This window comes from Raphanus sativus, chromosome 2 (genome assembly GCF_000801105.2).
Source record: "Raphanus sativus cultivar WK10039 chromosome 2, ASM80110v3, whole genome shotgun sequence".
Lineage (NCBI taxonomy): Eukaryota > Viridiplantae > Streptophyta > Magnoliopsida > Brassicales > Brassicaceae > Raphanus > Raphanus sativus.
In genome coordinates, this window is record NC_079512.1 from 29,110,373 (window position 1) to 29,137,215 (window position 26,843).

Sequence of the window (26,843 nt, forward strand, 5' to 3'; positions counted from 1 at the left end):
ACTTTCGGATTAATATAAATCTATAATAAACCAATAAAAGTAGTAAATAAAAATGGTTGTGAAATATAGGAAAAAAGCTCTAGATCCAAAAAAATTTCCATGAAATTAGAATGGCGATCAAACAATTATCAAGGTTTATATATGAAAGGTTTATATATGAAGAACAGTTTTAGAACTCAAATCACAATGCACAAGTAAATCAACTTTCATTGTAGAGATAATTAAGGCTAGATCATAGAATCACGATTTTTTGTGAATTCAAAAGACTAAGACAAACATTAAAATAAAATTTGATAAATTCACTAAATTCTTAAACTAAATTTCTTTGTATCTCGTCAAAATTAGTTTAAGCAATCAATAATACTTTCACATTTACCAATAGTTCAATGATCTAGATTTCTGATTGTCAAACCAAATCTAGTATTAAGAACAATCAAGATGAAAAATAAAAGATAAACCCTAACAATTTATTCTATCAATTCTTTGATCCTTTAAACCTAATTAGTGATTTAATCAGACATGGTCAGAGAAGAAATAATAATAATCTGAATAAATGGCATAAATAGATTTTTTATCAACGTATAAATATGGAGTTTAAAATCAATCTTTAAAAGAGTTTTGACTTGTCTATCCAAATCTAAAATAATAATTAGCCTAACTAATTATGGTTTGAAATATAATATATATAGGTATACAAGCTCGTCTTAAACTTTTTGTAAATTAAAAAAACTTCTATATTTTTTATAATTAGTGAAAACTTGATAAATTACGTCTGTCTCTTTATAAGTAATGAATATCGACCGACACCAAACATAGTGTCGATCGACACCATGCTCAATGGTTGGGTCCACTTGATTTCTTCGACTCTAAATCTCTTAAAACTCCAAATTTTCCGAATTGGTGCAAAACATGCCTACAACTGGAGAGACTTTTCAAAATATATTGTAAACTTTAAAAGAAAGATTTATATTATTGTCCAAATCCATAAAACCCATGATATATCATCAGTTTCTTCCTCAAAATCTTGGATATTTTGGTGAAACTCCAGACCAAGAACAAGAGTGATTAATTTCATCTTATATGATGTCCCCAGTGCACTACTTAGTTACGAGCATAAGCCCTTAATGACTGGGTTACTTTTGTGCTCTATGTTTTTAATTTGACCAGCTTTTGTAGGGATTACTTGTTTCTCAAGGTCTCTTTATATATACGGCGGACATTAACATATTAATGATCATCTTCGAACCAACTCTATTATTATCTCTATATTTTCCTCAAAAATAGAAAAACTCTATTATAAAAATGGATTTACTCCAATGTATATCTTTATAATAGAGTTTTTCTTTTTATAAAAAAAATATAAAAATTTGTTATTTTCATCTATAAATATAAAGATAAAAAAAATAAAATTCTTTTATATTTTCTTCTAAAATAGAAGAATCCTATTATAAAATAATACATTAAAGCAAATTCATCTCTATAATAGAGATTTATATTTTAGAAAAAAATATAGAAGTATATACATTAGAGATGCTCTAAGTGTTAATGCAAAAGATGTCTATGCATTTGTGGAAATTCTGCGAAGTAGACTATCATTCATTCTAGGCTGGATTAATTTTTGTTAATAATCACTGATCAAAACCTTCCATTGATCCAATTTTAAGAACATAAGTATAGATATTGCGAGTGTTAATGGCTTCAGAAAACACATGATAAGCTGTTAACAACTACCAAAGCAGTTCTGCATTATTTATTTTGTCTTCTTCTTTCGTATAGAAACATGTGCAGATTCTTTATGGATTTTTTCAGCGATAATGGGACAAAAAAGAAGCATATTTGATGTTCCCAATCAATATGAAAAATGGACTAATCAATAATATAAAATAATATATTATCTCTTACTTCAACCTTGTTTTTTTTTTATACAAAATGACCACCAACAAAAAGAGACCTAAGAAATTAAACATTATATAGATCACCCCACTAAGTTTTGTTTATCCAAAACCAAACCCTTCCCCACCTTCGTTTTTGAAACCTTGACTAAGTAGGTCCATCACATTATACCCACCCAAAACACATTACCTTAAAAGAACCCCTAAAGTTTGCCAAAGTTTTAATTTTGACCCCATAAGTTAAAACGCACTCCCATACTAGGTGGGTGTTTTAAAAAGGTTTTATTCACACCCTAAATCTCCTTTCAGCAGCAATGACAAGAAGCCTTGAAACACCTTGCGTCCACATATCATACTCCCTCTGGCTTTTGCACTCAAATTCCACGTCACCTCGCATAACCGTCTTCAACCCAAAGTATCTCAGATCATCTCCCCCCTCTAGCAAATGTCGTCCAGGCCAGGCTGGAACATTCTTGATCACTTCAAGAACAATGTCTGCAACCAAAATTGGAACAAAGGTAAAACATTTAAAACAAAGAGTCTTCAAGTTCACATTCAAAGAATAGACAAAAAGTAAAAGTTAGAGGGCCACTTTTGATTTGATCTTATAAGTTACTTTAGTCACATACACACTTTTGCTTTTTCATTTTTTTCTTCTCAAATCCCCATATCCAAAGCAGACCCACCTCAACGTTTTGAATTCTCTTTGCCAGGGTTCACATATAATTGACAGTATATAATGACAAAAAGATAAAGCTTTAAACTTTGGTACCATTGAGTGATATCAAACAAAATAACTAGAAAACATTCTTTGTTTTAATCCCCATTTAGAAGAATCATCTTTAATGTCTTGGAAGGAATTAGCTAAACCTCCTATCAATCTTTTCAGGTTTTAAATTTTAAAAGTCATACTTATGAAAAGAGAAGTTATATATTATATATATAACAAGAGCAAATGATATCTTACTCTTTTTCTTCTTGGTGAAGGTTTTCCCAACATGCTTGCTCTTCATCTTCAGCATAACCTACAAGATCAATAATCAAAACAATCAAAAAAAACAATTGTTGATTCTTAAGGAAAAATGCTTACAGAGAAAAGACAAAAAGTGGATCCCATAATTTCATTATCATCATCATTTTCACAGCAATGCTTTTTTTTTTTAACTAGCTTTAGTACTGTCTCTGCTTTCTCTTCTTTTCCTGCCATTTGAAATCTCATTTTCTCATCTTTTCGTGTGTTTCATGTAACAAAGTTTTACATCCATGTGAAGCTACTAAAGATTCCCCACTGATTATCAAAATCTAGGCTCTCTTTAATCTTTTTAATCAGATCAACGATCATCTCCTAAAGTGAACAAATCTCGAGACACTAAGGGAAAATAGACCTTTACCTGATTCATCTTGTTGATGTAAACAGAAACTATTTTCCAGTGGAGATCACCTGTAAAAAGTAACACAAAATCATTAGACAAAAGAACTAAAATGTAAACTATACAACTCATTGTTTTACCTTTGCGAGTGCGTTTGAGAAGTTCGCAACCTCTAGCAAGCCACTCTCTGCTACAAGTTCCCAGGAAATTCTCAGGTTGCGTAAGTTCCCCACTGTGACTACTGCTCGAGCTACCGTTGCTACCATTGTGAACATTGCTGCATCCTCCAGTAGAAGTGATTCCCTTGTCCATTGGTATCACTGATGCAATGTTCCACACTTCTTTCATCGCCCTCGCCTTCAAGGTCGCCACTCCCCTTAAAGCTGCACATATAATAAGATCAAAATTAACCAAACATCAAATTTCATCATAAAAAGTCTAAATTTTGAGTCAACCCTTAGATCAAGTTTCCAACTTTATAAGTCAAAACCCCAAAACAGAGAGTTCTGAAGCTACTAAACCTGTGGCAGCACCGGCGGTGAGAGTCATGATATCTCCGGCAGAGCGAACATTAACCGCAGAGCTAACAACAGAGGCCAGATGCTCTCTCTCAGCTCCCATAAACTCAGCAGCCTCCACACACTGAGCAGCGACAAGGGTCGCGGCCGAAGCAACCGCCATGTCTGTTTTAGCCATCTGCTCGTCCTTCCCGGAGCTAGAAGTCGCGGCGGTGGCCGCTGCGATGGCGGCAACAGCCGCAGCGACGCCGGCGACGGAGACAGCGGCGTGAATCTGAGCGTTGTGAGCTCGAGTCTCCTCTTTTTTCTTCTCCCTCCGGTCCTTAAGCCAGCGTCCAACGGTCTTGGACTGTGTGGCTATGGCGGTTATAGGTCCCGGAGTAGTGGCCGTGGAACGGAACTGGGAGTTGATGTTGTTGAGTGAAGTGTTGTTGTTTGCCCGACAAAACTGCTGCATAGTAAAGTCAAATTAGAGAAACTAATCCTAAAAAGGAAGGATCTTGGAAGAGTGATGAACAAGAAAAAGACAAAATCAAAGTAATTCAGACAAAAGTAACACTAGAATAATTGATTGAGTAAAAAATACAAACTGAGGAAAAAACAATTGATTAAGGAGTAAATAATTGTATTTAATAGTTAAACTGAAAATAAACATCGGGAACAGTAGCGGAGAAAAAAACATGATCTGTGGGTATGGTTGGATAAAGAGAAAGAGAAAGGCATGAATGTTATTGTCAGTGAAGCAGTAAAAATTGAAAAACATTTACATTGAGAAAAACACAAACTTTTGCAGAAGAAACCCACTAAACAATAAACCCAGATTTTCAACCAGAATTAATAAGTAAATATGATTAAAGAGAGAGGGGGAGAGAGAACCTTAATGTCGTCGGATTCTGGAGGAGAGACAGGAGGACTGTCGGTTAAAGAACCGTTGAGAGGTCCACTACTGTGTGAAAGCCGACCGGATGTTCTTGGCGACACTTCTTGCTGTAACAAAATGTCATCATTGTTAAAAAAAAAAAAATGATGAACATATGAGACAAAAGAAGAACTCTTTGCAGAGATGATGACAAATAATTAAAAAAAAAACTTGTGGTTATGTTTATAAGGGTCCCAGAAAGCATGTAGATATCTAATCATAAATTTTTCATCTTTTGTTTTTGTTTGATTAATAATTACAATTATTGCGCGTGAAAATTACATTCTTTCATGGAGAGATCTCCATGAACAACAATTGTCTCGATTTGGAAAAACAAAAAAAATTCAAAGAAGATGAGAAATTAAGAATCTGCGGATAAAAACAAAAAGAAAAAGAAAGAAACTGAAAGAGATAAAAAAAGTGTGTCAACATCTTAAGAAAGAGAACACAAAATGCATAGCTTTGTCCGCAAATGCTCTGTTTTTATCTGGACGGAACACAAAAGGAGGATAGAAGACTTACAGAGTGAGACAAGATACGATCCATCACCATTTGAGAAGTTTCTGAACACGCGAAGGAGAAGGTGTTTCCGGAGACAAGTCCGTTCTCCTCCGTATCGCCCTCGCCGTCGCCGTCGCCGGAGATGGGTTCTTCTTCGGTTTTGGGGAGGAGAGTCTGAGAATTCGAAGGCGTTAAAGCTTTGGAGACTTCGAGAGCTGAGACGCTCCATGAGCGAGCGAGGAACTCCATCGGCTCCAGAGGCGTCTCCGGTGGTCGGTAAACCGGGTCAGGTCTCCATGTTGGAACCATGGGTCTTTCCATCTTAGAGAGAGAGAGAGAGATTTGAGTGGAGATAAAGAGAGAGAGAGAGAGTCTTGGGAGGGGAGTGTTGATGGAAGTGAAAGGTTGTCAATGGAGAGAAGATTTATAGAGGTGACAAGTGACACGAAGCTATTTTCTCACTCTGCTTTTCTCTCTCTCTTCTCTTCCGTTTTATTGTTTTTTCTTCTCTCTCACTCTCTCGAGTAAAATTATGCCCGTTGTTTTTACTTTTTAATTTTTATTTTGGGGTTTTATAGACCAACAATGCGTTTGTAATAGTCAAGTAGGTTTTGTTTTTTTGGGTATTAACATATCATCAAGTAAGATCATCTTCATATTAAGATTTTAAACAAAAATACTTAATTTAATTTTTATATGTAATTAAATATAGTTTAAATATATAATTAAACTTTAATTTTGAAATAGAAGTTGAACCAATATATTTTGTTTTTCTATTATTTTATTTTTAATGATAATTTTTTTTATAAAAATCTCTGAATAAAAGTTTTCTAAAAACTTCTGAACATCTTTAATAGTGATATCTTAATTCTGTTTTTGGTTTCTAAAAATTTTCTACATATTTAAGTTCACAATTGCACTAGTTTATACAAAAGCTTTTCTGATCTGAATAAATTTAACAATTTTTCAAAAAATATCTCTAAAACTAGGTGTTTATTTAAATTAGGTTTTAAAATTTTTTGATTTTTTATTCTACCCTAATTATTTGATATTAGTTATTTATAACAGATTAATTCATCGTTTGGTTTTCTGTATCAAAATTTATAAATTTTTGTACTCTATGAATATATAATTGTTTCGTTTTTTCTATAAATATAGAAAAAATCTTTCTAAAAATAAATTTCGAATAAGTTATATCTTTGTATTGTATATTGAAGTTTCGTAATTTTATTTATTTTAATAATATTAATTTTAATATTATTTAAAAACTTAGATAAGAATATAAATACAAAGTAAAATAAAATTTATTTAAAACTATATCATTTTAGTTATATAAATTAATTACTATCAAAATTATTATTGACATATAGTTGTAAATTATAAATGATAAAAATATGAATAAAAATGGTAGAATAGGGTGTTTAATTTTATTAAATAAAACTATTATAAAGGTTAGAAATGAAATAGGTTTAGATGGAAGAAAATAATAATAGAATAGAGTGTTAAAAGAGAAAATAGAGAATTGAATTATGCAAAGCTATTGTTGATGGTCTAATGCTTATAAAAACTAGATATTTATGCCAAGTAGCGGAAGAAAGATTTAGTGGGATTAGTAGTAGATGGTGGGGAACAAAAAATTAATTATAAAGCTAAAAAGAATTTAAGGGAAACTATATGTTGTAAAACACAACAACAACAACAACAAAGTTGATAGTTGGACTCTGTTTTCTTTTTACTAACTTGTTGTATTCTATGTGGAAAGTGGAATATAAGAAAATCAGAAGAAACATGGTTCAGATGTCTATTGTTTTGTCACTTTCATTTGAATCAATGTTGTTTTCTCCTCATTAGAAATTAAACGAGGAACGGTCTACTGTATGAGTTATAATCGAATGATATAATAGAAAAAATAATTAGGCTGTAATGAAAATGATAACTCATACAATGAATTAATCACTCGGAGGCAAAATGAAAGAGACTTTTAAATTGACGAGTATGTAGACATACTTTAAATCGAATTCGATAAGGGTGTTTGAGGTTTATCTAATATAGAAGACTTAAATGAGAATGGACCTCTCAACTTTCGTATCTTTCGTGAGTAGACCTACATAAAAGCATGGAAGAGAGGGTGTCTCGTCGGTCGATCACTGTTTTATGGAACCCTTGTTGTCTTGGCGAGTTGGCATTATTTTTCTACACAGTTCGTATATTGTAATACATCATTGTAATAAAAATGACATTATTTTTTTTATTTTTTTTTGTTTAAATGACATTGTTTTAGTTAGCCTTGTGTCTCATTTTTTGTTGGATGTAACTCGTAAATTGTCGTACATTAACAAACTAGTCTTTTTGGGTCAGCACATCATAAACGCAACCCTATATGTTAAGAATATACATGATTCTAAAATTGTTGTATACTTTTCTACACAGTTCGTATATTGTTGTATCAGTCTGATTGTACATCCGATTGAAACAATGATATATCTAAAATAAAACATGTGTTGCCAAAAAAAAAAATCTAAAATAAAACATGTATTACACTAATAATGCAAATAGAAATTATTTGAGTCCGAGAATTAGAGTAAAGTGAGCTGGGCCTGGACTGAAGACTTGGAGTGTTCTTCTTTTTGTGTCAACGGTACGTCGCGCTGGACTGGATGGCTCGAGACATCTAGTGCACTGAAACTTATTTGTACGTTAGATTAGATTCTCAAACACGTGATCCACTTCTCTGTTTCCATACACATAAACAGCATGCGTACGTACGTTCAGTTTCCCAAAACTAACCTCGTTACATATATACACTTTCGCTTCCCTTCTAATCTATCATTTATTCATATGTATGTAATTTACATTTTGATAACTTATCTAACTTTATACTTCACAAAAGAAAAAAAACGAGTTTCGTTTACATACTTTTTTGTATTTTGTTTACATACTTTTTCTTACAAAGGAATATGATCGGATTCGTATGCAGTATGTATGTATATATCTAGAACTAAATGGCGATTGCTTTGCTAACACCCTTTACTGATACGGCAAAGGGTGCGGGTGCACCTTTTTTTTTTTTTTTTTTTTCCTTTATATTTAATTAGTCGGTGAAACTATATAGTAAAATCAGAGAAGGGGAAAACGGTATAAAAAGGTAGACCAAAGAAATTCTCGTTCTATATATCTTTACCGCAAAGAAATTCTCGTTCTATATTTTTTACCGCTATATCTTTTCATCGTTCTCGAATATTCTTAATTAAAATTTATCAAACCCTGTTTCTTTGGCTAATCAAAAAATACAGAAGCAATCTTTTGTTTTGTTTTCAGCGAGGCGTTAGTAAACATTTTTCACTAGCTGGTTTGAGTTACTTTTGATCTTATCGAAAAGAAAAATAAGTGGCTCCATCTAACCGGATTATATAGGATGGTTAGTCGGGCCTACTAGATAGCTAAGTAAAATACAACGTGGTACATAGCGAATGGAGGTCTACTGTAAGGAACATAAGGATCAGCCCAGGAGAATATGGTCCCCATATCTTGATATGGAACAGACACACAATCAGTAGAGTCAGCAGGACCGTTCTGATTTCATGCGTTAGTGATTGTATTTGTAGTTATGGTTCTCTGATTTTCAATTATTTATATAGTTTTCTTTATTTCAGATATTATATTTTATATTCAGATTTATCATCATCATATAACCACTATTGCATATAACCACCATTCATTGCATATTTCTTAATTGAGATATATTTTTGGGATTTTGTTTTGAACACACTTTAGCACTAATGACCTCCATCTCTCTCTTTATCAAACCTTATTTAATATAAGGGGAGGAAATAAAAGTGGTTCCGAGGAATCCATGGGAAATGTAGCTGAAGCTCATAATTTCTCATGGCCCCTCCTAATTTCCACTACCATTTTACTAATGTTTTCTTTCTCTTTTTTTTTTTAAATATCTTTCTTTACTACCATTTATTATATGTAAAACTTACTCCCTCCGTTCCTAAAAATAGGATTTTTTGGATTTTATTTTTGTTCCACAAAGAAAGATTTTCTATATTTTTAAGGTACTTTTGTATACTTTTGTATACTTTTGAGGATCATTAATTATGAATATTTGAATTGATTAAATTTTATTGGTTGATAGTTATTGTAAATTGTATAAAACATAAATAGTAAACTAAAGTTGGCAAATATTTATTGTAGTCTTAATAAACGTGAAAACTCTAGAAAATCTTACTTTGAGGAACGGAGGGAGTATCATTTAACTTATCAATGTAATAAAAAGCTTTAAAAGGTATTTTAGATAAATAAACTAGCAACTTCAATATTCAGTATACTACGGCCTAAATTCGATAACGATCTGGCCTCGCGTTTATAACATATTTCTTTGATTTCGATTTACTTCTAATATAAACGAGTTTTCTAATTTTTTTGTCTCTAATCAACTCATAAACACTTAATCAAAATTAATTCAACAGTATGGTTTATATATTTTGACAAATGTAGTTTATATACTCACTTAAATTTTGTAGTTCTACATTTTGTTTTGTTTAATATAAAAACACTCCGCATTAATATCTTGATTTACACACATATTCTTGTCAATACTACTTGTGGGGATGAAGTTAATAGATACGACAGTAAATACAAGACACAATTGGGCATTACGCATTAGAGAATGATAGAGAAATGAACTTATTTGTGGTTAGGCTGATGGGTGGATGTTGTGGGACTCCACAATATCTTCATCATTAAAGTTTGACACTATTGTCTACCCCTATTTTATATGCCCACAGTCCAAGCCCCGATTATTATGACTATTACTTATTAGGCAAATCGCCAGTCTTATTAGTTTTAACTTTTAAGCAAGCCACGGAGATTTGACCCAAGAAAAAAAGCAAGCCACGGAGCTAGATATATATATCCATGTTAATTTTTACAAATAGACATTTTGAATAAATATTATCATATTCAAATAATTTATGAAAATAATATAGGGACTAATGTAATATTTTCTTGTTTAAATGATAGAAACATTGTTATTATTATTATTAAGCAAGCCATAGAGCTAGATGAATATATCCATATTAATTTTTACAAATAGACATTTTGAATAAATATTATCATATTCAAACAATTTATGAAAATAATTTAGGGTCTAATGTAATACTTTCCTGTTTAAATGATAGAAACACATTATTGTTATTAATTTTTTTATTTATATATATATATATATATATATATAAATATATATAACATCGATGAAATGGAATTAGCATTCTTTTGGAATTTTAAAATGAAACTAAAATACCAGTATTTGCATACAAACTGAAAGAATACACAACTTTTGCCATCTTCTAAAAGTTTAGTAATTCTCAATACTTTTTTCTCAAATCAGCGAGATTTTTTTTCTGTTTCTTTTCGTATTGGGATTATCACAATTCTAAAATACATTTACACGTGAGAGATGAATAACATGCATATCCTATAAAAACTGGGAAGTAGTATCGAAAATTCGGACTTTGATTAAAACTAGAAACCATACATCATTACAGTATGATATTATCTAATTTACCGTTTTATTAGTGAACTACAAGACACTAACCATCCAATAGTTTCTACTTACTAGACCATAATTAATGCAGGTTTTTTAGAGAGGATTTCTCCATAAGAGATTTGCATTAATCATTGCTCTTAAGTTATCTGATGTTATTGTTTTATTATTTGTAGATACTTTCGCTGTAAATAAACATAAAATATGTCAACATCATGATACGGCAATAATGACGTTCAACGCCGCTGAAGAAAGGAAAAGGCCAAGAGATTCCTCTTTGGTCTTCACCAACACAACGCAAACGCATTTTATATAGGTGCTGATTGGTTTTCCCGCTACCACCCGCAAACGCAGCTTTTGCGGTTCATAGCGGTTGTTGGCGTTTCGAAACAATCATAGAAAACGCTACAAATCGCTTCAAACCGCTCCGAACCTCTTAAAATCAAAAGCTGGTTCCAGCTAGCGTTTGCGGTTGCGGGCGGTTGCGGGAGGGTAAATTTTTTTTCTTTAAAAACAGAATAAATAAAAATAATACTAAAAATATCCAATAAAATTTTTCAATTGAAATAATAGAAATTGTAAAATGTATTCATATTATATTTCAATTTATATTATAAAAATTCAAAACTAAAATATTTTCTATAAATTTTTAAAATTGAATAATATGATTTTATAAATATAAATTTTATATGTATCATATTTTTATGATTTTTAATATTTTTATAACTACATAAAATGTAAATATTGTTAAATTATTATTTAACAGATGTTGCGTTTGGTAGTTCACCAGTCATAAGAGTTCCGCAAACGCAACAATTTCTAACAACTGTACCAGTCATACAAATCTCTAGAAAACGCTTAAAACCGCAACCATCCGCACCCGCAAACTCCTGCAACCGCAACCGCAACCGCTACGGTTACACCAGTCAGGTCCATAATATGGCCAAGATTTCTGTTTTTGTTTTTAACCGTCTAAAATGACATCACTATCTTCTTGTAAATGTAGCTTGAAAGTTTCAGTTATCAGTCTTCCTCTACGTATAAAAGCACCTAAAATGTCGCAACTAAACCATGTGTATAAGAATTAAAATGTGAACGTTTTATGTGTAACCATGTGTATAGAAATCAAATTTGCATACGTTATATATATATATATATATATATTCTTGTATCAGTACTTTTGGGTTATACAAACGCTTATAATCATTTTTCAATATAAAGACATATATATATATATATATATATACAAGAAAATAAAGTTCTTCTTTGGTGTCTTAGAATTAGGGTATCCCATGAGAATAAATATGGTCGTGTATAATTTAGTAAAACTAAAAAACTACAAGATATAACGAAACCCTTTTTCTTGATTAAATTAGTAAGACACTTCTGCTTTTGTTTACAGAGTGTCTAGTGTAGCTCACGTCGATTGGCAACTAATCTCTAGTGATTCTGTCATTATTTAAATGATCGTAGTTTCGGATAAGCTTAGTTTTGTACTCGATAATTATAAAGCTGAACGGACATATGGATCATAGCAACGAAAGTATTATTATATTTGTCCCACGATTCCAACTGCAGTCTTAGTATATTTCCTGAGAAAAACAATTCAGTCACAAAAATAACTGGAGTATTTGATTAGAATAATAAAAAATGAAAGAAAAGAACAAGCTGGTAGTTTACAACCACCCCATTCTTGTTATGTTCATCAGTATTTCTCTTTAATCAAAACCAATTCCGAGAAGTGTAATTTTGGTATTTTCTGTATGGGTTTGTCCACTTTGCTGTAATCTCAGGATATTGCAATTGATTTAATCAATCAGAGATGTTTAAAAAAAATCAACCAGTGCCGCTAATTTGTTTCTTTTTGTTTGGAAAAATATACTTCTGATTTTTCTTGTAGATCCCTGAGGCGAAGTTAGCGTGATCAAATAAACAACAAATGCATGAGTAACTAAGAAATTTGGGAGTTATATGTTCTTCATGATATACATGTGTTTTACATATATATTCGGAGTTTATCACAAATACTCGTTCTATTTTAAAATGATAAGTTCTTCACAGGTTTCTTGAAATATTAGCAATGACTTTATAACCTTGTTTAATTATTATTAAAAGCTAGTACATTTAAATAGTGAATATTATAAAGGTGAACTTAGAAAAAACATTCGACCAGAAAATCTTATGAAAAAACAATAAGTACAGTTTGAAATTGAATACATTGAAATTCTGAAACATTTTTTTCCTCTGAAATATCAATCAATTAGAAACATAAAGAATAAAAAAAATGCAACTTAAAAGCATTTGACAACGAATATCCTTTGTGTTAGTACTCTACAACCCACATATGAAAATATGCATATTGTATTTACGAATATAAATTAAAAGGAAGGATACGGGTTCCATATATAGTATTATACATTGTATAATACAAGATAGGAGGTGACAATAGGATTAAAACAAAGAACCGACATGTTTTAAATGTTTAAAGACAAAACTCCAAATCTGTAGAAAACCAAAACCTCATACAGTGAGGAAGTTAGAACAGGAAACATATTTACATTACACTATTTTTTTTACTAAGATAAAAATTATTTCCTCTTTTCATAATAATTGTTATTCTAACATTTTTTTTTGTTATACAAAAAGTGTTACTTCACAATTTCAATACAAATTATTCTTATTTTCAGTTAAAAATGAATTGCAAACTGTATTGATTTTATAAATAATTTTATTGATCTCAAATATTACTAGTTAAAGAAGTATAATTAATAATAAATTATATATATTTTTGTCATTTTTTAATCTGTGTAAGAACGGTTGGGGTATAAAACAAACAGAAGGAAAAGAAGCACTTACAAAATTTCTACACCCAAACAGAATTAACTTCTTTAGTGGAATATTTAGCTAGACGAAGAAAAACTTATCAAGTGGAGCTTTACTTTGGGAAATGGATTGGATATGATGTTGAACTCGGTGTTGTTTTCCTTTTTTTTCGTCACTGCTTAGTGTTGTTTTCCAAAATAGTAATTGGTTGAGACTCGAAGGTTATACAAATATGGTAACTTTGCATCCACTGTAAAAGTTAGTGTAACATTTCTCCCAAGTTGTCACTTTAGTCGTAAAGAAAAGGAAAACACGGAACATCTTTGTCTACGTAATCTTCAATTTCCAATGTCAGTTTCTGTTCTTGAGTTTTTAATTATTTGTTTTGATTATTAATGTTTGTGTTAAAAGTTGATTTCATTTAGCTCCAAACCCAGTTTACAGATCCAGTCCAATGGTTCAGTACGAAAACCATATATCCAATAGAGACGACAGTCCATCCTAAGCTCGAACGAAAATCAATGCCGACATGATCTGTCAACAGTAGCGGTCCTGGTTGACTTTCCCCAAGTACAAATGTATCATCCTAAATTGGACCCAATTTATACAATGATGAATATAAGCGTAATTAAAATCCTTGGGGAATTATACATTTGTATATTGATAAGATCATTCACTATTTATTTATTTATTTATTTATTTTTTTTTGAAGATTATCGTTCACTATTTTTTGAAGCTCAATCTCTCATTACCCATATACTCTTTATTCTTAATCATTACATCAATAAATAACCCAAGAACCTGAATATCAAAAATTCTGAAGTCTAGCCTTCAAACCAAGTATATGCTTCAAACCTTAAATCCAGATATCCAGAAATCTCTAAAACTTGAAATCCAACGCCAAAAACCATAAAGTTCAGAACCTGAAATTACGAAGTTTAGAAATTGGTAGGCAAAGCAAATAAAACCAAGAAAAACTCCTTAACATATCTGAGTCAGAAGCGAAAGTTACTCCCCACTAATGCTTTTTTTTGTAGCTTTAGTTTCCTTTGCTTCTTCTTCTATATGTTAGAACACACTAATCACACGCTCTGATACCACTTGTCAGAATTATGCAACAGAATAATATTGATTTTATCTCAAGTATTTCGATCTAGCTCACTCACTTTGTTTTGGTTAAACCAAAAAGTAAATTATATAAGAGATTTAACCAGTTCCCTCAATGATTACAGGTACATGAAGAAACTACTGTCCTCAAACTTTAATAGAAACAAAGATTATACAAGTATTGTTTCCTGTCACATTTCTGTAGAGAACAAAAGGAACAAAAAAGAAGAAGAACATAAAAACTACTATTGTTTTCTTAACTCTAGTCTCAGAGGTCAACCCCTCTTATATAGGTAATAAGTTTCTCTTCATTAATTTTGTGAAACATCCAAATAATGACTTGGTCCAAATGTTATTTGCCAAACCCACATATTTTAATTGAAATTAAGGGTCAGGCCCAGGCCCGGCTTTTACCCCATTCCCATGAAACAAATGAATGGGGCCTAGGATTTTTAAAAGTTTTTTAGGATCTATTCATTTGACTTATTGTTAGTAACTAAGTAAAATCAGTTTTTGAAAAAATGGAACGTTAGAACTTAGAAGTTGCAGAACCAGTTTAAAAATAAAATCAAATAAATCTTAATATTGTATTTTTATTTCCATAAGAAAAAGTAATAAAAACAAAATAGACAGTATTAGTGTTTTGGCTAAGTTCTATATATTTTTTAAAAAAAAATCATTTATGGGATCTTGACTTTCGATTACGTATTGGACCACGAATATCTCAGGACCGGCACTGGTCAGGCCGTCAGGGTCAGGTAAAGTTTCCAAGTTTGAGTCTTTGGGTCGGAAACTTCAGCCTGATCCGATATCAAAATTATGTATTTAAAATATGGATTTTAGTCCTTCTTAGTTCTTACTTCTTACTTGGCCCAACCTTGTATCAGTTCTCCATAAAAGTTGTCTATTAATCCAACGACCAACTGAATTCGTGCAAATAAGTTTTCTTTTATTGTTTTTTACCTCATTAACCTTACCTTAGTATCTTAAAATGCCATAATTTTTTTTGAATTTTTTTTTCTTAAAGTTTTTTTTTTTTTGATAATCCGGGGGTTCCCCACTTACGTGGATCATTCCCCCGGACCCGGTCAGGCAGCGGTCCACTTCAAAAAAAATTTAGTCATGGAAATCGGTAATCATTCATTATTTTGGGATAGTAGACCTTTTTGAGTAACACCATATTATAACGAAGTACGTAAATTCTTAACGAATTACGTTAACCTCTAAAAAAAATATTCAAATACTTATGATTTACAAACACCAAATCTAGTGACTAACACAAATTAAGTGTATGACTTAAGGATTAACTAATAAATAACAAGGAAGGATAATATTTTTGATTTACATTATATCAATATCTATGATTGAATACGTAGAACAGAGAAGCAGTATTTGTGTTAAGAGAAAAAGATGAATAGATGAGTAAAATATAATAGAAACAAAGAAATACAAAACAGTACCGAACAATATCCGTATACAAAAAGTGAAACATGAAGTATAAAAGTGATCATATATAGAGCGACCTCCACTGTGCTAAGGAGACACAGAGAAAATACGTTATAAACCACAACGATGATCCTCTTATATTCAATCCTGTTGCTGTAATGTAAACAAACATCAACTTGTTCAAAGATTAAGATCTTATTAAAAAAAAATGCTATCTCGATAAAGATTAAGGGAGGTAGGAGTCATCAAACCTTGACTCTTGCTGCTATCAGGCAGAGCAGGTGGAGAAGACGATGATGCGTTCGACAAAGGGATCCCAAGATTCAAGCAGTCCATTCCAAGTGCACCTTCCGAAACACAAACCCCCCCCCCCCCCCCCCCCAGAAACGTAAGTATTTTTTCCTATTGATAATTTATAAGAAAACCAAATTTTGTTCTTCTTACATTGCTTAAAGCAAGGAAATGTGGTGACGTTCATAAGATTTTTGTAACCTTCACGGCAATTGCAGCTGTATAAAAACGGATTTGTCTCGTTGCAAGACCCTCCTCCACAATCCACCCAGTGACAAACTATTTAAAAACAAAAAGTCATATATAATACACAAACATCCATGATGGAAGTAAATGAAATTAGGGATTATATTACTCTCGAAAAGTGAAGCATTGGCGTTCTTGGGAGGCGTTTTGGGCAGTGCTGGAGAAGCTGCTTCACCGCAAGTTAGATCAAAGGTACCTAGAGTGATGAATTTACATATTGTTGTGTTATATATGTTCAAACCAAAGTGACTAGTGTTAGTGTCAAGAGAGATATAAGGATAGAGATTTTACAGTTGGGGGTGACGCAAGGGAGAAACTTGAGGGTATGATCAAACTGCTTCCAACCATTATCACACTCACATTCATACATAAAAGTTGCGTTCAGAGATGCTTTGCATTTCCCTTTCCCACATTCCACTTCCTTGCAGACATCATCTTTTTCACAATAATTAAACGAACCAACCTCAAACATGAGTCACAACCTTCCATATTCGAGTTTTGAGAAGGACTTTTCAAAGAATACCACTTTTATACATAACCCAACTCTTAAAGAAACTTTAAATCTGTCAAAAAAAAAAGCAGAAAAGTATGTACTTTTCTTGCATCTCTAGTTCAAATTCCGGCGGGAGTTGATCCTAATCGGAAACAGAATCAACTTACAGGCCTAATAATTTAGCAAATAAACAAATAAGTTTCTTTCTTTAGCATCTAGTTTATGAAAACCAGAACTTTGACTAATAACAGATTATCTAAGAGATTATGCTTTGATACAAAGAAGTTAAGTACAAGGATGATTAAAAAAAGTAACTAGATTTAAATTACAAGATTCGACCAAAATCAAATTTGAGCAAAACCCAGATATTGAAATTGGATCTTCTAGAAATGAAAAGAGGAAGACGAAGAAGAGACGAACCGAACAAAGGAGAGAGTAGAGGAGAGAGGAAATCGGAAGTGACAGTCTTCTGGTGAATTAGAAGTAAAGCTGCAACGAAGTAGAGTGTGTTCTGAACACAAGCCATGAATCTTTCTTCCAAGTTCCAAGTACAGAAAAAACAAATCTGAAATGATAATAATAATAATATGATAAACAAGAAGAAAAGGAGAGATCGTTATATTAGTTAGTTGGGGATTTGGTAAGTGTGTAAGGTTTAAAAACATGGCTTACGCAGTGAACACGGATATGTTAATAGTGACGTTGACCGACTTTGCTTCATACAAGCATTTTCTCAAGTAGTTAATCGCTGAAATCTAATAAATGCTTTTTTTTTCTTTTGACAATTTTTTTTTCCTACTCGGTTCTCAAGGAGAATATGAAATCCTTGAAATTTATATTTTCATTTTATATTTATTTTAGTTTAAAAAGATTTATTTCATTAAGTATCTGATTTTATATTTTAATTTGAAAGATTCGATTATATATTCTAACTGTTTCATAAAAATATTTTTTTTTTTACTTTTTTTTTTGTTATACACAAAATATTACTTTAAAATTACGATATAGTTTATACTTATTTTAAATTTAATATTAATTGTAAAATATACAGGTTTTATAAATAATTTTATTGATTAAATAAATTTATAAACTCAAATCTTTAACTTTTAAATACTAAACTCTAAATAGTAATCATTAAACCATAAATAATATCCAACTTAGTGTATTTGAATCAGTTTCTCTGTTTTGTTTTTGTTTTTGTTTTTGTTTTTGTCAGCCTAGACTTTTTTTTTTTTTGTAAACTAATCAGCCTAGACTTTGAAATTTTCATTTGGTGACATTTTATGTGGGCCATATATTTCATTGATGATATAAGTGAAAACATACAAGAAAATAACTCAACAAAAACATTACATCATCTTTATTGTCCATACTTGCTTCTTTTACCAAATTATCTGCTTCCATATTAGTTTCTCCATATTGGTTTCTCTTACGAAGCCGTTTAATGTTAGGGATCCCTTAATGTTATCAATGTAAACTGAAAACCATGATTTTCTGTCCATAAATTATCATTTGTCAATGAGAGGAACTTGTTGAAGTTTTTTTTTTGGAACTTGTTGAAGTTTTTTTTTTTTGGAACTTGTTGAAGTTATTAAAGACAAACTTACAATCTCTATTGTCTATAGAATGTTATTCCTCAGTAATCCAATCTTATGATATGATCTATAGAACTGCTGCATTCAGAGTTATAGTTCTAGTTTATAAAAGTGGTGAAATATGTTTTATTGATGTAGAAACCCTTGAAAATCACATTCATGTTAGTGATTCAAAACATATTCCTCAGATGTTCTATTTCTATTGCAAGGAAGAAATGATCATTTGACTAGAAGACATCACAGCAAAAACTCTATAAATGAATAATGTTAAAACTATAATAATTTATTAATTTATATAATTATTAATTTACAAAAGTTTTCTTTTATAGATCTTTGATATTTTGTTTATAAAATAAAAAATGGTTGATTCAATTTATATACTTTAATTAAATTTTATATATTCGCCTTTCATTTTATTTTATTATTTTATTTTTTATATATTTTTACGTTTCATAGAATTTAAATGTAGTTTTAGATATAATTTTACTAAATATAGAAAACATAACGAATTGTTAAAAAAAGTAGATATAGTTTTACTGTAAATTAAAATCAACCATATAACTTTTAGTTTATAATTATATAAAATGTATGACCACATATTTACATAGAAATTTATAAAAAAATATTTTATTATTTTATAGATTTATGTCATATTTTGAATCGGTCCAACTCATGACCAAAAAATTTATTAATTTATCGAGTATTTATTTATAGAGTTTTACTGTATTTTGTTGTTGTAAGAAAACATTATTTTGTTTACTAATAATCCTAATATAACTATTATTTTAAATTATGTTTTGTTTGTACCATTTACGATATCATTTATACGAGGTATGAATCAGATTTAATGAGATAAGGTACTGGTAGAACGAATACCACAGAACTAATTCAATGTGTATGGACCATTTGCGATATATTTAACTTGAATACAACTAATTATATTCATCATGATGGTATCTGATTTTCCTGTATAATACTAAGCACATTTAAGATATTTTTTCAACTTCAACAACTTGTTCAAACGCGAATTGTCTGGGAGCACCAGTCATTGTTTTCCAAAAGCTAAACATTTAGGGAGGCCATCTTCTATGGGTAGAAACTCGAAACTCATTTGATGAGTTCCTTAACATAACTTAAAAAAAAAAATTCTTAACATAAGTTTTAACATTTGAAAAATAAGAATCAATGGAAGAGTAACAAATATTAGAAGAATTTTACAAAAGCTCTCTTGAGACTTTTAAAGATCAAAATATATCTATTTTCCGACCAAGAAAACAAATACTTTGGATTATACTTCAATGAGACCGAGACATAAGAGATAGTATAGTTTTGATCAAAAAAGAAAAAAGAGATAGTATAGTTAACATTTTGGTCACTTACTGAAATGGCATAATTCTCCAATCTTTGAAATATATGATTACAAGTTTTAGGTTCTAAGATATTCCAGATTTCTACTGCAGAAAAGAAGTAAAAGCAAAAAAGAAAAAGTTACGAAATATCAAATTTATACACACTTGACACATGCATAATTTACATGACAATAGTAATACAAAACTAGTTTGAATTTCAGTTCACCAGCTGTGATTACTAAAAACTATTAAATTATATGGACGTATATTATCTTGAACAGTCTCATTCGACTGACCACAAACTATAACTACTAACACCCTTTCTCATATATTTCAATGTGGGGACACTAAGCCAGCCGTGTTTTGATTATTCCAAATGTTGATAAATATAAAATACCTTATAGTAAGGACTTATTTGTGTAATAGCCATATTTTGAAAAAAAATTAAGTGAATAACTATGATTTTGACATAATAAAGAAACTAGCATTTGTACCTTAATTTATCCGGTAATGCCCTTCTTGTTTGCCATTAACCGGTAAAGATGTGCTTTATGTGTCCACGTAATTCATGTAATATATGGTCAAATATGTCTTAAACTTTTTTACAGAAAAAAGAAGGAGCTATCCACGTCACACTTTATTGACCACATATATAAATTAAATGTTCTATTCCACCTGACCGAAATAGTATATAATTATAAATTCATTCATAATTTCTAAATACTAAACACTACCATAAGCCCTAATCATTAAACCCAACACAAACTATATAATAAACCAAATTCTATCAACTAATCATTAAATCCTACACGAAAAGATAAACCCTAATCCAATGTCAATTCAAATCTTCCATAAACTAAATCTTAATTTTGAAATACCAGGAAGATACATTACTATTCTACATGAGGCATATAAAATAGAAAATGTGGAAATGTGGTTGAAATCTAAAATAACGTATCAATTAATCACTAAACCTAATGTCAACTACAATTGTACATAATATAAACATATCAATTAAACACTAAATCCTACACGAAAGTATAAACCCTAACCCAATGTCAACCCCAATCTTCCATAAACTAAACCCTAACCACTAATCACTAAACCCTACATGAAAATATAAACCCTAATCCAATGTCAATTAACCATAATCTTCCATAAACTAAACCCAAATTTCGAAATACCAATAAGATGCATTTCCATTTTACCTGAGCATATATAATAAAAATGTGACAAACGAAACACCACAATACATATTTTCAAATTTTGAAGTGTCTATGACTGTAGAGAAAGAGGCAATGCTTACACCAAATTCAGATTGACGGCATTACAAAAAAGAGGTGGAAGAGACAACATTATATAAATATCATTCCATTCAACATCACATTGTATTATGTTTTATTTGATGTCATAATCAATGCTATTCCATTTACGCCCAATATAGTATTTCTCTTTACAAAATCATATACACACTAATGTAAAACATATATGTATACTGATACAAAACTCATATCAATAGAACATGAAACAAAAACGAATAAGATTGAACCTTCTTCCGGTTCCCTTCCCTCGCGCAAGACCTTTTGTCTTTTCATGTCGGTGAAAGTCAACTATTTCACCACAATTTAGTCCATGCCAAACTTGAAGAACAAAGTACGAGGGAATCATAGTTATAACAGAGTAATCCGTTGTATTTTATATAAACATGAACTTTTTATATTTCAAATATTACAATGATAAAGAACGGTAGCGCATTCGTTACAGATCATGAAATTCCATCTCAAGTAGAATAGCTTGTCAATCGAAACCATCTCAAATAGAATAGTTTGCGCATATAGTTTTTTCTATTATATTTCAAATAGAATATTCATAAAAGATCCCACGCAAACAAGTTCTATTGCATATGCTATTCCATACAACAAACTATATCAATATACTATTTACTATGTGTCTCCACTAAAATGCACAATTCAATGTAACAAATAATAAAAACAATCGGGGAAACCTAAACCCTAAATCAAATGATCAAATTCGCCCAAATAGAAAAGAAAATAACAACATATGAAGAGATTCGAAGGTAAACATCCGAGAATTTACCGTACTTCCAGAGATCTGACAACAATCGACGGTTTGAAGTGGAACAAGAACGGTTTGATACTATATGCCGTTGCAAATTTAACGCCGTCGTGTGGCTTGTGATTTCAGGAGAGAAGAAGAAATACACTTGCAAAGAATGAAGAAGAAGAAGTCAACACATTAAGATTCAAAGCGGTGCCATAGAAAATTCAACTGCTATGAAATTACCAAAGAAATAAAAAGAGAAAATAGATGAAGTCTGTAAAGCCACGAGAGTTACTTTACACAATTAATAATTATATTTTTTTATTTTTTTCAGCAGGTACAACCGGTTGTTCTTGAGGACAAAATGGCAATATTACATAAAGTAAAATGTATGTATAGAAAATGTAGGGCATTTGGTTACTTCTTTAATTATGCTTTTTTTCCTTGTTATACAGTCCAATTTCCCTTATAGTAATGTATGTCTCATGCTAAAATCCATGAATGCAGAACGTCGTTTATACAAACAAAAATACAAGTTTCTTAACAATATTAATATACTATATAAAATACAAGTTATGATCATGATAAAAAGTATTTCACACGGAGTCTGCATGTCTTCACCCTTTTTCACATGGCTCATCAATCGCAAGTCTCACGTTCTGGTGACTTGTGTATTTTCTCGCCTACCACACATACATGCAAAATCTCAAATTTCAATCCAGATTATGACACGATCGTCTCCCATCTACTACAAACCCCGGTCGGGTCGTGTAGTGAAATATTGTTTTTGAGTTATTAGTTTAGTAACTCCAAGAATGAGTTGCCTGAAAAGGGTGTTTTAGTATATTCTGATATACAACGAGGTAGGCAAGGAATCTATCTAGTCGAATCTGATTATTGAAGATTGTGTAGTTATAGCCTTCGAGTGGCTTAATTTTGACTATAATTCTAAAAATTAGTCTACACAGCGCTTAAACGGTGAAGCTGTACTATCCGAAACCATTCAAATCAGTTTAAACCATTTTAAATTAGTTTAAATCTATTAAATTTAACAATAATGTTAGTACAAACTACAAATCTACATATTTGTCAAAAAATATATTTATATATCTATTTTTGATAATTCATCAAAATAATTTTATAATTAAACTAAAAACTAAAATATTTTATATAAATCTAAAACATATATAAAATAAGTTAATAATTCATTAGTTCATAGACATTGCTAATCCTCTATAATGCCCATAACTACAGCATAGCTATTTCTTAAACATTAATTGTGGCTATGAAGCTTCCATTATTCTTTTCTCCCAAATCATCCTCCATATCTTCAAAACGAACCGTAATAAACCGAGTAAATCTACACTAAGTTATGTATTATATATTCCCATTAATTTTTTACATTTCCATACTTTTAGTTTTACAAACCAGAAACCAAAGACAAAACTGTACACAGAGACAAATCAAATGTAGTTATACTGTCCAACATAAAATCCACTTAAATTCAACCAATAAGAGCATGCAAAGAACGGAAAAAAATGAATGTTCTCGAGTGATGGGTAGTTAAGGTACTTATGGTGTTAAACTGTCCCCAAAAAGAAGCAGTTAAAGAGTTCTTCGAGTACAATGTTTTAAAATGTCAGTCCCAATATAACCTCTCATAACCAAAAACACACACATCCACTACACGATCTCTTCTTCTCTAGCGTATAATGGTAGTTTGAGCAAAGATTTTCAGAAGGTATAATGGGCAAAACAAGCAAGTGGATTCGAAATTTCTTAACCGGAAAGAAACAGAGATCAAAGGAAAAGATCATTCAGAGCGAGTGTGGATTCACTTCACCGGTTCCAGGCATTCCTAAAGAGAAACGTCGATGGAGTTTCAGACGCTGTTCTGCCACCAGACCACCAGCTTGTGCTTCTACCCTCAAAGAATCACCTCCATTGGCTCAACCGCCACCGCCACAACCATTTGAGGTCGCAAACGTTGGCATTAAAAACGAGGAGAACAAGAACGCTACAGCCGCTGAAATCGCAATGGCTGTTGAAGAATTTGCAGCAGTGAAGATTCAGGCTTACTATCGTTCCCATTTGGTAAACACTGTACAACAAAAATCTGAAAAAAATCATTCTCTATATTTCTGGCCTCAAATTAGTTCTAAAGAATCAGTTTAAAATTTTTTTGGGGGACAGGCGAGAAAAGCATTAAGAGCGTTAAAAGGGTTAGTGAAACTACAAGCACTTGTGAGAGGTTACTTAGTGAGGAAACAAGCAACAGCTACACTTAGATGTATGCAAGCATTGCTTACACTTCAGGCCAAAGCTCGAGAACAGAGGATTCGTATGATTGGAGATTCAACACCAAAATCCACAAATCCAAGAACACCGATTCATAAAATCCTGATCAATAACATTCACCACGTAAATGGATCAAACCCGGATCTCAAAAATTCAATCTTGACAACACCCAGATCCTAAAGTTTCTAAATTTGACTCCTCTGTTTTTTGTGCTTGCAGGAGAATGAACAGAACGTGGAAATGGAGATTCAATCCAAATTTTACTCTCCGGCTCCTTCTGTAACCGATATAAGTCCTCGATCTAGTAGCCATTTCGAGGATTGTAACGCGTTCAACACAGCTCAAAGCAGCCCTCAGTGTTTGAGATTCAAAGAGTATTACAATGGAGATACTCTGTCTTCTTACGGCTACCCTCTCTTCCCGAATTACATGGCTAATACTCAGTCTTCTAAAGCCAAGGCTCGGTCTCAGAGTGCGCCGAAGCAGAGACCTCACGAGATCTACGAGAAGAATACGAGCGCGAGGAGAAAATCTTCCGTGGAAGCACCGAGGAACAGTGTACTAAAGGCTGTACGGATGCAGAGACCTTCTTCGTCTCAACTAGGAAATGAAACTCAACATCATCAGTATTATCCGTGGATGGCGACTAGGCTCGATAGATCAGACATTTCGCTTATGGAGGAGAGCGAATGCGGATCTACCAGTGCAGTTATGACCAATACCAAGTACGGTAGATATGTTGATGTGAGTCAGGAAAGATTACTTGTTTCCCAAGAAAACATTATTTGAGATTAGGTTTGTGACAAATGTTTTTTTTTCCTTCTTGGTTATGTATTGTTGCAGGTTCAGGGGAACGTGCGATAAGTGTGATTTAAAAATTCTTAAGTGACCTGAGAGATTACTGGGAAAACATAATAGACCAGCCTAGAAACTGAAAAATGGTTCATGAAAGAAACAAAACCTCTATACGTAGTAGAAGAGATGTCTCGTCTTAAATCTTGATTCTTGCTGTTCATCTTTAAAATTCTCAATGACGTTCTGAAAATTTTGGATAATTTGTTAGTGTTGTTTAAATCCATGTTCCTTAAAAATACATATGTATGATCCTATGTATTCATGTCCTAGTGTGGTGCTGAAACGAGAGCCAGCACCTAGGGGTTTGTATATCTGATATTTATTCGATTTCACTAGGTCCCAAACTAGGATAGTAAAGAAGAAGAAAATGAAAACAAATTTAACAATTCTAATAAACCAAAACCAAAACCAAATGAGGTTTTAGTTTTATTTCCGATTCTTTATTTCACAAGTGAAAAAATATTAACTAATTTAACCAACTCATAATGCCCAAAGCTTTCTTTCTAGATCTCGAGGATATATCAAGATTCAAAATTTTCAAATCAATGGTACACTTTTAAATTGCAATAATACTTGATTTTTACACAGCCCCAAAAAATTAGTGTAGATCATAGTCCTTGTTGATCAAAAAGAAAGCAAATATCTAACAGGCAACTCAGATTAAATTTCGGTTCAGTTCTGGTTTGGTCAAACCAGTACAAACAACTATACAATAATAACAGGCCCATGTTGATATTCTATAATCTATATAATCACAAAAATATTCGTGTTTTTTTTGAAGATCAAAACACACCTTTTGTTAGCGGGGACTTGTTTTTTTTTGGGACAAAAGATAGTATAATAGTTTATTCTAAAACGGATCAGTTAACCATAACAGTGAAACTGAATCGACATATACTATTGCTGATAAAAGATTTCAAACACTTCCGTCTTTATGTTTCGGGGACTTCTCGTCTTAACCTTTTCAGTAGATAATTGAATCATATCTTACTCACTTGCTTTACATATCTCAACAACTTCTTGCCAGCCTTTCAATATTCTAACTGTATCGTTTTATTTCGCTTACCTAAAATAATGACATGGTACACGTTTTATTTATACATGAGTTGGTTAAACTGTCTTTAACAATTGTACATTTGGGGATTGAATAACGTAGTTGGTTAATTATTGTTCAGTGCCGTAACTGTTGTTATAAAATTAACGGGGACGAGAAGGGTCCAATAATGCCACCCTTTGAACAACGACATTTCTCCTTACCTAAACATTGACAATTCACCGACTATGGCAGTATGAATATAATAACTCAAGGACCTACACTTTATCTTACATACAGAAAATGGCTACACTTTGTGAATGAATAATATAAATACACACATATATTTGTAGAAACGATTGGTTTAGCAAAAAATGGGTCCTGGTTTATAAAATAATCATGTAAATCTTCAATCATAAAATAATCGGGTCAGATTCTATAAAATAATCGGGACATGTAAATCTTCAATCATAAAATAATCGGGCTAGATCTATC

General features: G+C 31.4%; 3 protein-coding genes across 5 annotated transcripts; 1 reads left to right on the plus strand and 2 right to left on the minus strand.

The window, feature by feature from the left end:
* Nucleotides 1-1,874: 1,874 nt before the first annotated feature.
* Nucleotides 1,875-5,647, minus strand: LOC108843274 (VAN3-binding protein). 2 transcript variants are annotated; one of them, XM_018616430.2, is made up of 7 exons: nucleotides 5,222-5,647; nucleotides 4,657-4,767; nucleotides 3,784-4,228; nucleotides 3,403-3,645; nucleotides 3,284-3,333; nucleotides 2,860-2,917; nucleotides 1,875-2,387 (listed from the first exon to the last, which is right to left on the minus strand). In XM_018616430.2, the coding sequence occupies exons 1-7, from the start codon at nucleotides 5,519-5,521 to the stop codon at nucleotides 2,179-2,181; spliced, it is 1,416 nt and encodes a 471-aa protein (XP_018471932.1). In that variant the 5' UTR covers nucleotides 5,522-5,647; the 3' UTR covers nucleotides 1,875-2,178. The 2 variants fall into 2 exon arrangements, with proteins under 2 accessions (XP_018471932.1, XP_018471931.1); XM_018616429.2 differs by having other exon boundaries at nucleotides 3,784-4,231.
* Nucleotides 5,648-16,072: 10,425 nt separating this feature from the next.
* LOC108828727 (uncharacterized) lies at nucleotides 16,073-17,852 on the minus strand. 2 transcript variants are annotated; one of them, XM_057002969.1, is made up of 7 exons: nucleotides 17,830-17,852; nucleotides 17,578-17,722; nucleotides 16,956-17,099; nucleotides 16,774-16,860; nucleotides 16,572-16,697; nucleotides 16,379-16,474; nucleotides 16,073-16,280 (listed from the first exon to the last, which is right to left on the minus strand). In XM_057002969.1, the coding sequence occupies exons 2-7, from the start codon at nucleotides 17,681-17,683 to the stop codon at nucleotides 16,189-16,191; spliced, it is 651 nt and encodes a 216-aa protein (XP_056858949.1). In that variant the 5' UTR covers nucleotides 17,684-17,722; nucleotides 17,830-17,852; the 3' UTR covers nucleotides 16,073-16,188. The 2 variants fall into 2 exon arrangements, with proteins under 2 accessions (XP_056858949.1, XP_018457996.1); XM_018602494.2 differs by lacking the exon at nucleotides 17,830-17,852 and having other exon boundaries at nucleotides 17,578-17,798.
* Nucleotides 17,853-23,797: 5,945 nt separating this feature from the next.
* LOC108841010 (protein IQ-DOMAIN 19) lies at nucleotides 23,798-25,261 on the plus strand. Its single transcript, XM_018613801.2, has 3 exons — nucleotides 23,798-24,256; nucleotides 24,356-24,583; nucleotides 24,680-25,261. The coding sequence occupies exons 1-3, from the start codon at nucleotides 23,909-23,911 to the stop codon at nucleotides 25,247-25,249; spliced, it is 1,146 nt and encodes a 381-aa protein (XP_018469303.2). The 5' UTR covers nucleotides 23,798-23,908; the 3' UTR covers nucleotides 25,250-25,261.
* Nucleotides 25,262-26,843: the final 1,582 nt, after the last annotated feature.